Raw genomic sequence first — 13,393 nt, 5'->3', positions numbered from 1 at the left:
CCCTTTGAATGAACTTTTTTAACTTCAAGATCTTCCCATGCTTGTGTATTTTTCAATTTTCAATTGTTAATAATTATTGATCACAATGCATTACTGAATAAAAGATTTGACAGTAAATCGTGCAGGTACATGTCATGTGTTAATATTCTGGTGTGTATAAGTGATAAATTTATCTTTTTGGTGTAATTTACTCCTGCTCATTCATGGTTAATTAGAATTACTGGATAAGTCAATTTTTATGGTAAATAATTTTAAAACAGGACTATGCTGTATGCCTTTTAGTAAATGTGAGTAATCTTCTGTACAATCTTGTTGTATAAAGCTTGTTATCTCTAGCAAGTAACCTACTTGTGTTCCCAAGTTCCAGTTCCAGTCTCTGTATTTGCCAGCAAATAGTGTTTTCGTTATCTAAAAGAGGATAAATGAACTTGCATTTAGTATATTGCCTTTCACAATCTTGAAATATCCTAAAGCACTTCACTGCTAATGAATTGTTTTCACTGTTGTAATGTACTTGTATATTATTTTGTGTATCCATGACATTCATCAATGCCACTTCTTTATCAGCTGGTATGAGGTGGTTTGTAATTATGATATTTTTTTTTTAATAACATGATATTTAAAAAATGTATCAAAGCTCTCCAGAACAAGACTATATAAAATTTCAATCACTGGGTCAAGCACCTCTGAATGGGGCTTGATGGAGAGGGGTTGTAGAGCTATTTAAATACTCCTGTTGTGGATTATTTATAAAGGAGAAATTCTTATTAAATGAAAATCTCAAGTAGAGATGAATGAGTGAATTCCTTTAGTAATGATCCATTGATATTTTGCTAGAAGTATTTTGTAGTGTCACGTTCAAAGGTGGACAAAACATTTGAAGTTGGGTAATGCTGTATTCAGTTCTGTTAAAGGGGAACATTGTGTATTAGATTGTAACTGATGAATATTTTATAGCTTTAGGTGGTTAAGTTATTTGTTTCTAAGCGTATTGAAATGCACAAGATCCATTTGGGTAAAATAACAAAGTTTCGTTTATAATTTTTAAAAATGTAGTAACCTCTAAATGCCCAATTTTAGCATGCAACTCTTATAATTAGGAAATACGTGTGCCTCTTCAGAGTGCATATGGTGAAACTTTAGTCATTTGATGTGTTTTTAAGAATTCAGAAATTGTTGCCACATGGTCAGTTAATCTATTCTCTCAATTTTGAATCTCAACATTGCAGAATTACAAAAGGAGCAATTGTGGCATAGTGTTAATGTCATTAGATAATGTCCAGAGCATTTGACTCATGTTTTAGGGACTTAACAGAATTTCAATTGCAGATTAGTTTATAATTGATTAATGCTTAGTGGCTTTTTTTGTTGGTTAAGTATACTTATTTGCTTCAAATAAATTCAATTTCTAAATTTAGAATTAAACATGAGACTGTTAATGGTGACCATGAAATTATCATAGTGTTCTGAAAAACCATCTGGTTCACAAACTTCTTCCTCTGTGTAAAAAAAGTAATCAACAATTTTTTATCTAATATATATAAATTCAGGTCCACGGTGATGTTGTTGGCTGTTTATTGTGGCAAGCCAGTTAGATCAAGGGACATTAGAGATGGGGAACAAATGCTGCCCTTGTCAGAAACATCCACATCACTTGAGTATTTTCAAAATTTTGATTCAATTGCTGATGCGTGTAAGACTGCAGCTCAAAATCACTCATACTTTATGGCATGAAGTAACAATCCCATGGTGACATTGGGTCGAACTTTGTGGACAGTCCCATTCATTACATTCACCATTAATCATTGTTAATGCGTGATCATTGCTAGATTCATGTGGATATTAATTGTTTGAACATATACAGATGGAAGCATCTGTGACACTGGATATGAGATAAGAGGGATAGGACTTAGTCAGTAAACATTCTCCACAAGAAAAAGATATTTGTCTCTGTTTCAACCTGACCAACTGGCTTAGAATGTATTTGCATCACACTGAACCTTAGAAAGACATGGTGCCCTCTACAGGCAATTTGCAACTCCTTAAGTGACGAAATTTGAAGAATTTTAAACAAGCTGTGTAAATTCTGAGTCAGAAAATAAGTTTGACTGGTTCATTTAGCACAATAAGTGAATAGAGAAGAAAAAAAAAGTTAAGAGATGTAAAAGGTAACAAAAATATTTTCTTTGCAAATATGTTGGGATGTAAAAAATCTAAAACAAAAAACCGCAGATGCTGAAGATCTAAAACAAAACAAATTGCTGGGAAAAGTCAGCAGGTCTAGCTGCATCTGTGGGGGAAAAAAGCAATGGTAATGTTTCAATTCTGGTGACGACTAAGATAAATTGGAGATACTGTAGACATTTTGTCACTTTCCAGTGTATGTTCTTGGGAATCAATCTTTATTCACACACCTGTGTATCCGAAAAGGACAAATATGGGAACCCTTAAACCAGTGTGGATAGTTGTATTCAGTACAAGTAATAATAGTACGCACAGGAATTAGGAGCTTTAATTCTCGTAAACCTTGTCTTTTCCCTCCCAAATCCCCCAACTCTACCAGGTATGGTTCCAGAAGCTGGTATCACTCTTTGGAAACTTAAAACGTCCAATATCAATTGAAGTGGTTGTTTTTAACATGTGTGTCCAATGCCACTATTTTATGAAGGTATCACAACTAAATATCACCCTACCTCCATCCTATGTCTACATGGACATTAACCAATGATCCTTCCTAGAACCTATTTAGGGGAAATCTAGCTGATTTCTTGAACTCAGTGATGGTGACGTTAATTAGCACTTTGGTAGTTGGTCTTTTCTATTATCAAATCCCATTTTGTCAGCTTTTTGTCTTGTACTCTATTTGTAAAGAGTTTGTTTCAATAATTCCTGTATAGTGTTGGTCTAGTTTGTTTTCTCTATGAAAAATAAAATTTTGTCGTTTTGTTTGAAGTAGCCTCTTGTGAATACTGCTCAGTGACTAACCTTAAAAACCAAAAAGAATAAAACTTTTTCAGCCAGATCTCACTCTTAAGATCTGACTTTTCCAATATTGGCATCAACTGGGATCATAATGATATCCATATAAAATCAGGCATAAAAACAATGTCATAAGATGTTGTATATCAGGCTTGATCGTATTAATTCAAATGAATATATTTTGTGTAGGCTTGAGTTCAGAATAGATGCAGTGACCTTTTAGAATTTCACTGTAAATTTTACTGCCCTAAATGGGGAAGGGAGCTACCAGCTTTATCAGTTAACCAATTTGAGTTCTAAAGTAACTGCAAAGAATAAATGTAATTTTCACTTTTTATCTGATTTCCAAAAATTATAATTTTTTCTATAAAATCCCACTTTGAAGGGATATGACAGTTGCTTTGAGCAAGATTTTCAGTATTAGTTGCAGCATATAGGACCCAAATGGTGTGAATGAAGAAAGGAAAACGTGCCATGGAACTTGCTGTTACTTATGTAAATCAGTGCCTTCGTGCAACGTTATCCATTTACCTACTTTACAAGGTTAGCATATGAAGCTTATTGAATATACTCCTTTTGTGACTTAAGTTTGAGGTGTGGTAGCTGTAAAGTGCATAACTTGGTCCAATAAGTAACTTTGCACCAAACCATTCAAGACTTAGTGTTAGGTTCTTTTCCTGAGGTTTCACACACTAGATGCAATTTGCACACAGCAACTTCTGCAAAGAGTTAAAGTTTATTAAACCCTATACAAGCTAGGTGACCCCTTTGACACTCTTCGCAAGCTTGCAGAGTCGAGTCTAAGAGGCCCTGAACAAAGGAAACATATCCCCTTTATGTAGGTCAGTTGGTAATGCTCACAGGTACTGCGGCCATTCCCCTGCTAATAATCACGTTACCCTAGGTACAGTGGTAGGATGAGGTCATCCTCTGAGATAATGTGAAATCCCTAATCCTGGGGAATCATTATGCTAACCATTTCCTGACTCAGTTATTGCCCAAGACAATGTAGGTGTTAGACGTCCTAGCATCAGAGCGGCTCTGAAAACAAGTTCTGGTTCCGCTATTTCCCCCAACAATGTAGGTGTGATGTACTTCAGTATCGGGGAATGATCACGCAAACAAATTTGATTGGCTGGGGATGGCTATGAAAGCATTTCTGAATGGATGGGATAGAATGAGGGTTTAATTTAATAATTGCAGTAAAATAGTAGTAAATGGCTGCCCAAATGAAGTGTGGAGAGTCATCTACATTCTGCATGTTATCTGTGCGACAGAATGTTCAGCTTCTTGGAAAAAGATAGTACAGTTTAACCCTTAACATGACATTAATGTCCAGAGAGAGAGTACAATTTAATCTTTTAACATTACATTAGAATAATCCTGCCCAAAATGATGGCACATTCTTAGAAGTGGTAGTGCATGTTCATAAACTGCATATCTCAGCAAGGAAAGCTAGTAACTTGATTGTCAGCCGAACTGTGGTTTATGCTTGGCATATCACAATTTTAAAGGGCAAGAAATAGGTGCTTAAGCACCACCAGTGCCTGACGGTACCAATTAGATATACTGGACCACAACTCCACTGAGAATGTTTTCCTATTGACTACTTTGTATATACCGCTGGGAGTTTTAAATTGTTAAATGTTATGTAATCTGTGCTATATATCAGATGTTTTAAATTTACATGTTGGAAACGTAAACAGTGAAAGATGCCATCTCTCTAGATATTTATCTCATTATTTGTATGTGAAGCTCTATTTGTATATTGAAATGTATATATTAAGCACATTTTGGTCAGTTCAGGATAATTTTAAACTGCATATTTACACTTTTTCTATTTTGAAATGGAATACTTTCTTCATTCCCCTGTATTTATGCGAATTCTTTGTTGAGTATGAACCCTGTGTTGATATGTTGCTGAGAAGGCAATTAGCCTATTTCTAAATCTCTCCTCCATCGGGCCCATTGAGTTTTAAGCCACTTTTCTCCATTAGATATTGGGTCTTTGTGTGTTATGGTGACAATGTTGATATCTTCCCCCTGACATTCACCCTCAGACTTGTGCATGTTACCCTGCACAGCCACCCACCGCACATGCACACCCCACCCAAGTGTCCATCCACGCACATCTAAACTGGTAATTATTTAGCTGTGATCATTGACCCTAAATATTGGAGGAGGTTTGGCATCAAGGCATCACAGTTGAGCTTTGTTCTATCCTTACAATATGATCATATAAATATGGATACAGGTTTGACTAATTGTATCATTGTTTCTTAGTAGCTAAGATTGGCTAATCCAAGATGACTGTATCTCTGAACAGTCAGCCATTAATAAAACCTGAATTCATCTCTTTGGTTTTTCTTTGTTTAGTGCCTCAGCAAAACTTGCATTTTTCTTCCACTAAAACTTAAGTAGCACCAAATGTAAATTCTTGAATGTTTTGTGCATCCAGACAGAGACACACTTAGTTTTCAAATTGAAATATGGTATCTCTCTAGATATTTGTTAATCCATTTTTACTTTTAGATTAAACTTCAGCTTATTTGTACATGAAACTTAAATTTTATTTTTCAGTATCAGCTTTATATTGAACCCAGTAGCTTGAATAGTCCAGTTGCTATGGAAACAGATGGTCCATTGATAGATGATATCCAGATGATCAGAAAGGCAGTAGAAGATCAAGCAACTCAGGTATAAGATGGCTACAAAATGATACTACTTTGCTTCTTATGAACGTCATGAAAGAAATTTATATACAAGCCTCATGAGACTCTAAATTGATCACTGTTGAATTATCAGATTTAATTCTTCTGTTTAACTTTGCAGATTCATTGTTTCATTTAAACATTTTTCTCTTATAGAGTCATAGAGATGTACAGCATGGAAACAGACCGTTCGGTCCAACCAGTCCATGCTGACCAGATATCCCAACCCAATCTAGTCCCACCTGCCAGTACCCGGCCCATATCCCTCCAAACCCTTCCTATTCATATACCCATCCAAAAGCCTCTTAAATGTTGCAATTGTACCAGCCTCCACCACTTCCTCTGGCAGCTCATTCCATACATGTACCACCCTCTGTGTGGAAAAAGTTACCCCTTAGGTCTAATTTATATCTTTCTCCTCTCACCCTAAACCTATGCCCTCTAGTTCTGGACTCCCTGCCCCCAGGGAAAAGATTTTGCCTATTTACCCTGTCCATGCCTCTCATAATTTTGTAAACCTCTATAAGGTCACCCCTCAGCCTCTTACGCTCCAGGGAAAACAGCCTCAGCCTGTTCAGCCTCTCCCTATAGCTCAAATCCTCCGACTCTGGCAACATTCTTGTAAATCTTTTCTGAACCCTTTCAAGTTTCACAACATCCTTCCAATAGGAAGGAGACCAGAATTGCACGCAATATTCCAACAGTGGTCTAACCAATGTCCTGTACAGCCGCAACATGACCTCCCAACTCCTGTACTCAATACTCTGACCAATAAAGAAAAGCATACCAAACGTCGCCTTCACTATCCTATCGACCTGCAACTCCACTTTCAAGGAGCTATGAACCTGCACTCCAAGGTTGTTCAGCAACACTCCCTAGGACCTTACCATTAAGTGTATAAGTCCTGCTAAGATTTGCTTTTCCAAAATACAGCATCTCTCATTTATCTGAATTAAACACCATCTGCCACTTTTCAGCCCATTGGCCCATCTGGTCCAGATCCTGTTGTAATCTGAGGTAACCCACTTTGCTGTCCACTACACCTCCAATTTTGGTGTCATCTGCAAGCTTACTAACTGTACCTCTTATGCTCACATCCAAATCATTTATGTAAATGACAAAAATTAGAGGGCCCAGCACCGATCCTTGTGGCACTCCACTGGTCACAGGCCTCCAGTTTGAAAAACAACCCTCCACCACCACCCTCTGTCTTCTACCTTTGAGCCAGTTCTGTATCCAAATGGCTAGTTCTCCCTGTATTCCGCTAGATCTCACCTTGCTAATCAGTCTCCCATAGGGTATGATGGTGTAAATTTAAAATAATGAAGGTGTTGTATCCCATTTAAAAAAATTGCAGAAAATTTGGAGCAGTCTAAGGTTTATTTTTATTGAATCCATTTGGCCCTGCATGGGATCTTGCCACAAGTGGATAAAAATAGAATTTGCTCTGTGTACAAAAAGCATTAGGACTAGGGCGGAAGTAGGTTATTCAGCCCCTCAAGCCTGTTTCCTCCAATTAATACAATGGTGACCGATCTCATCTCAGCTTCAACTCCACTTTCCTGCCCACTCCCCACAACCCTTTACCCATTTTGTCTATCTGTTCCTTAAATTTGTGTACTAACATCCATCATGCTCTAGTAGTGAATTCCACAGATTTACAACTCTTTGAAAGAAGTAATTCTTCCTCCTCTCTGTCTTTTAAATCTGCCACCCCTTAGTCTAAAACTATGACCTCTTGTAGATTGTATCGCACTTTACAGTCCCTTTTTGCATCTTGTGTACCTTAATTAGATCTCACCTCATCCTTTTAAACTCTCACAAGGAGAGATTCAGCAGTTAGGTGTATACTTGTAAGACAGGCTTTTCATCTCTGGAATTTAATGAACTTGGAACTGCCTCTAATGCAATTGCACCTTTCCTCAAGTAAGCTGGCCAAAACCATATACCGTACTCTGGATGTTGTCTCACCAATGTCTTGAACCATTGCACTAACACTTCCCGACTTTCTTTCTCCATTCTTTTGACAACCAATACCAAAATTCCATTTGCCCTAATAAACTGAGTTTCATTATCTGCCTACTAGCTTTCTGCGTCTCTTGCACAAGGATACCCAGATTCTTCTGTAATAAAGCATGAATGAAGTTTCTCTCCATTTCAATAATAAGTTGCCTTTTTATTCCGACCAAAGTTGATAACATCTCTCTTATCTATATTAAACTCCATCTGCAAACTGGTTGCTCATTCATCTGGGCATTTGTAAATTTCTTAATTCTTCATTGCAAATTACTATCTCACCTGTTTGGGTGTCAACTGCAAATTTGACTGTAGTACTTTCTATCCTTGCATCCAAGTCGTTAATATAGATTGTAAATAGCTAAGGCTTGAACCCTGTGGCACCAGGCTAGTTACATCTTGCAAGCCATAAAAATATCCATTTATCTTGACTCTGCTTGGCTAATCCTGTATCCAAGCTAACACATTGCCTCTTATTATAGTCATACAGCAGAGAAACAGACCTTTTGGTCCAACTCACCTATGCTGACCAGATTTCCCAAACTAAGCTAGTTCCATTTGCCTGCATTTGGCCAATATCTCTCTAAACCTTTGATATTAATGTACCTTTCCAAATGTCTTTTAAATGTTGTAACAGTTCTTGCATCTACTACTTCCTCTGACTGGTCATTTTGTGTATTACCTTGTGTATTAACCTCTTATTAACCTCTTATTACTTGTGTATTAACTTCTGGAAGTCCAAATATACTACATCTGGAGGAGCCCCCTTATCCACTTTGTTTGTAATATCTTTGAAGAACTCTAGCAAATTAGTGAAACATGATTTACCCTTAAAACCAATCTAATGCTATGGATCATGTTTTGACTTTCCAAATGTCCCATTACTACTCCCTTAATAATGGATTCCAACAATTTCTCAAAGACAGATAGTAAACTAAATGCTCTGTAACGTCCTACTTTCTGCCTCACTCCCTTTTTGAATAGGCATTAACATTTTTCCAAACCACTGAAACTGTTCCAGAACTTAGGCAATTTGGAATATCATATCAATCCACTCCCTATCTTTGCTGCCACGTCTTTTAATAATCTTAGGTGGTCTTGACAGGTAGTTCAAACAATAGAACATGGGTATTGTGCTTTCTACAGTCTACAACATTAAGTTTGTGATGTCCAGAGAACCATTGAGTTATAAAAATTTGTATGGCATTTATCTTTTTATTGAACCTATATTTGAAAATAAATGGGATAGTGAGTCTAAATGTCTTCCTCAAAAACAATCTCAAACATATGTTCTACATATGTTAAAATAGTTACTGTCTTGGTAAACATTGCTTTTAAATCAACATGATATAAATACTTACTCCTTTAAAATTAAATTACTGAGAGCAGAAAATTCTGGAAATATGCAGCAGGTTAGGCCGCATCTGTGAAGAGAGAATAGTTTACATTTCAGATCGATAACCTTTCCATCATTTAAATCAGAAATGTAAAGTTTAAAAAACTGTTGTAATCATATCTTTTCAAATCAAAAACTAAAGTTATTTTGGTTGCAGCTATTATTAACATTACTTTTCTGCAGGCACAGAAAGATCTTCGAAAGGATCGTCCACTTGTGCGCCGCAAGTCGGAACTGCCTCAGGATATCTACACCGTGAAAGCCTTGGAATCACATCGCCGGGCTGAAGAAATTATATCTGCTCATGATGGGCATTAGGCTATTTCGACAGAAGAATATTGTATAAAGCTGTTCTCTGAACTTGGTCTATTGTAGAAGCTATTATGCTTTGTGCCATACCAATCAGCTATACATTTAAGTCAACGCTTTCTTGAATCCAGTTTGTAGGCAATAACTTTACCACATATGAAGTCAAGTCTGGGTAGTTCAAACAATGGTACATAGGGTATTGTGCTTTCTACAATCTCTGTTTTTAAAAAAAAAGGAGCTAAATTTGAGAGTCGTCATGTCCACAGAGCCATTGTATAAAATTTGTTTAGCATTTATATTTATCCTTTTATTTACATCTGTATTTGAAAATAAATGGGATAATGAGTCTAAATTTCTTCCTGAGAAGTCACAGACTGTGTTTTTAGTACTAAAACCAATTTTCTGCATTGAATGTATTCAAGCCAGGATACGATTGCATCCAAAAATATATTAGTATAAATGTAAATGTCAACAGTTGCTGGACTCATTTTAAACATCTTGCACTAAATCTGACTATTTAAAAGAAGGAACCCTCCTGATTTTTAAAGTAAATTATATTAATGTACTACATGAAAAAAAATTGTTTTGGGGATATTAAAAATATTGACATGATTTTTATCCGTACAATAGTACCACATCATTTGAAACACAGGATTTCAACTTTAGATAAATTCCTAACTTGAAATTCTAAGTCTGATCTAATTCCCCATTAATATATAAAATAACTATTGATTCCTGCTGGATTGGTTAAGATCTAAACTTTTTATTTAGGTACTTTGGCATTTTGTTTTTTGTAAGGTTTGTCAAAGTTCTCTACATGTCTGTCTTCATGTATGTTACACAAAATGATTATTAACAGTTCTGATAGAACTCTTCAATGTCCTGAATTGGCTGAGGCAAGAATTCTCAGGGTTTGCTATTTTAATCCATTCCTCGTGTATTAATGTTCTTGAGTAACTTTCCTGGTATTTTTATAATCTGTCTTGCCAGTTTGCTGGTCTACTTTATGAAATTGTTCTGCCTCAAAACTAAGAACTTTGAGATCCTTTGTAGAGAATGGATCTGGAAAATTGTCACTCTCATAATTTCATGCTCACCAGATTTCAGGAATTAAAAATGTCACACATACTTTAATGTGTATTAGATTTTACAACACCCATTAGAATGAGGCTATGATGGTCTAGGCATGTGAAACACCAAGATATATATGTCTGTTGTAAGCTGTGTGAAATAGCTGAATATGATCAGAAACTGGTCAGATAAAAAAACAGAAGCGTGTGCGTATGTTATCGAAACTCTTGTTTGATCAAGCTTATGTAACTTTAGCATCAAGTTTTGGAAATGGTTATAATCTATCGCTGATCATCAGATTTGTGTTGCAAAATGGTGCATGTAAAATATCTGCAAATACCATTCAGTTAAATTATCTTCTCAACTTCTGTTTACCTTGCTTTAATATTTTATTCTGAGCCTAGTATGCTAAAGGAATTTTAAAATTGTAGAGGTATTCAGGGCTGTAAAGAAAAAACATCAAAATTTGGAAGTTCTCCCAGCAGAAACTTATTCAAATTTCAGAAAGCAATTCCTGTTTAACTTGAAATGTGAATGCTAAAATAATCTCGCTCAAGCATGTTGGAAAATCTATTTTGTTTTACATGTTTTTTCTTCTCAACAGTTATCATGGAAGTCTGCCCCTAATAACTTTCCTTTTCGAACATTTGGGTGCTTTTACTATGTGGCATCTTCCATGCTTTTGCTGTGTTTCATTTACATACCATTGTTTGAACTTCCATCTTGCTTACGAGTAGTTTATCTCTCATTCATTGGTTTTGGGTGTTCAGTATGTTTGTGTGAAGTGTTCAAGAAGGAATGTAATTTTATTTTGGCCACTAGCAAGTGTATATTGTTTGTATACAGTTTAGAATATGATCCTATCTTTAGCAGTTTCCCTTATTTTAACTTGCCTATTGATCAAGATTGACATTCACCAAATTACAACTTTGAATTACCTTTTTTCTGTTGGAATGATTGAGAGAGTTTTCATATTAATGTATTGTATTAAAAAGGGTCGGTCCTATCTGGCTTAATTAGATGATGTGCAGGTGGTTGTGGTCATTTTCACCTCCTTGGGCTGTTACTAAAATACTAGTATTGTAAATAAAAGCAAAATATAGCAGATGCTGGAGATCTGAAATAAAATCAGTGTGCTGGAAAAACTCAGCAGGAATGGCAGAATCTGTGGAGAGTGTAACAGAGTTCCAAAGAAGAGTAATTTCGAAATGTTAACTTTGTTTCTTTCTCCACAGATGCTACCATACTTACTGAGTTTCTGCAGTACTAAATTTTTATTATAGTGCTAGTTACTGTGGAGAACATTGAGATTTGTTGTCAATTCATTAATTACAGAATTTAATTCAAAACTAAATGATTACTTAGTAAAGGGTATGTAAACTCTAGAATACTGACATAATTTAGTCATCTTGAGAGTGTCTTTTGATCATTCTGTAGATGAACCAGCACAAAATGGATACCCTAGAAGCAGCGTGAACAGTTTGATATGTTACAGAAATTCTTAAATGTCTAAAGAAAAGGTAATTCGAAAGCTTGATCTGGTGCCTGTTTTTCTTTAAAAGCAGCTTTCTGATTGACATCTTTTAAGTTCATTTGTATTTGCTTTTTTTAAAAAAAGCCCTGTACAAGAAGAATGTCCAGTTATATGACAAGTGACCTTTAGTGTGATACCTACATAAATGGCTTCATTTTAATATTGTACATATGTTGTACTTTGTTTTAAGTAGTGTAATATCTAATAAAGTAGATTTCATATTTTGTACAAAATGGTCTTATGTACAGAATAAAACTTCCTAGTAACTACCAAAAGTTGGTAAATGGCACAGATATTTTTCTTTCAAAAACTTTGCCATGAGTAAAAATTTTGAAAGTCAACAATTTGAGTTTATTCAAACACAGTATGTTTTTTTGATTTTAACCCACTTTTATCCAGTTTGGAATTTTAGAATACCTTTTACAGTTACAGAATTAAAATAACATTAATTTTATCTATTAAAGTCTGTAAACTAGAGTGACCAATGTTCAGTTGGTTTCTGCTTACTATTTCATTTAAGCAATGTAACTGTGGATTTAACATTCCAGTAGTACGTTGCATCACAATTTCAACTTCTGGTGAAAACATTCTGGGCTTATGTTTGTCACATTTTTTGTTTCTAATTTACTGTTTATTGTGTATTCCTTTTATCATTTTGGACCTTTTTAAGTTGAGCGAACAAAACCAAGTTGGACAAATGTTGGCTCAAAAGGTAGAAGAGGGTGGTGGTGGTGGAGGGTTGCTTTTCAAGCTGGAGGCCTGTGACCAGTGGTGTGCCACAAGGATCAGTGCTAGGTCCACTGCTTTTTGTTATTTATATAAATGATTTGAATGTGAACATAAGTATAGTTAGTAAGCTTGCAGATGACATAAAAATTGGTGATGATAGTACACAGCGAAGAAAGTCATTTCAGCGTACAATGGGATCTTGTTTGGATAGGTCAATAGGCCAGGGAGTGACAGATGCATTTAATTTACATAAATGTGAGCTACTGCGTTTTGGAAAAGCAAATCAGGGCCGGAATTACACACTTATTGGTAAGGTACAGGGAAGTGTTGCTGAACAAAGGTCTTGGAAGACCTCGTGAGGTGATGCATTTTTGAAGATCAAGTACACGTAGAAAATATACAGCGAATGGCAGAGCCCTTCGGTGTATTGATGTGCATAGAGATCTAGATCCACAAATCACTGTAGGTGGCAGTGCAAGTTGATAAGATAGTAAAAAAGGCCTGTGACTTGCCTTCATTGGAAGGGGCATTGAGTATAAGGATGGACAGGTTATGCTGCAGATTTATTGAACTTCAGTGAGGTCACCACACTACTAGAAGGATGTGAATGATTTGGAGAGGTTACAGAAAAGATTGACTGGGATGTCG

At 35.8% G+C, this 13,393-nt stretch overlaps 1 protein-coding gene across 6 annotated transcripts in view; it reads left to right on the top strand.

The window, feature by feature from the left end:
• Window positions 1-12,291, top strand: part of ppp2r5ca (protein phosphatase 2, regulatory subunit B', gamma a) — a 181,578-nt gene extending 169,287 nt beyond the window's left edge. For all 6 annotated transcript variants that reach the window (XM_043697390.1, XM_043697388.1, XM_043697387.1 and 3 more), the window contains 2 exons: window positions 5,560-5,676; window positions 9,286-12,291. In XM_043697390.1, coding sequence (XP_043553325.1) covers window positions 5,560-5,676; window positions 9,286-9,420 — 252 coding nt within the window. In that variant the 3' untranslated portion in view covers window positions 9,421-12,291. The remainder of the gene's footprint in view (window positions 1-5,559; window positions 5,677-9,285) is intronic.
• The last annotated feature ends 1,102 nt before the right edge of the window (window positions 12,292-13,393 follow it).

This window comes from Chiloscyllium plagiosum, chromosome 10 (genome assembly GCF_004010195.1).
Source record: "Chiloscyllium plagiosum isolate BGI_BamShark_2017 chromosome 10, ASM401019v2, whole genome shotgun sequence".
In the NCBI taxonomy this organism is placed as follows: domain Eukaryota; kingdom Metazoa; phylum Chordata; class Chondrichthyes; order Orectolobiformes; family Hemiscylliidae; genus Chiloscyllium; species Chiloscyllium plagiosum.
This window is presented reverse-complemented; position numbering and strand designations above follow the sequence as displayed.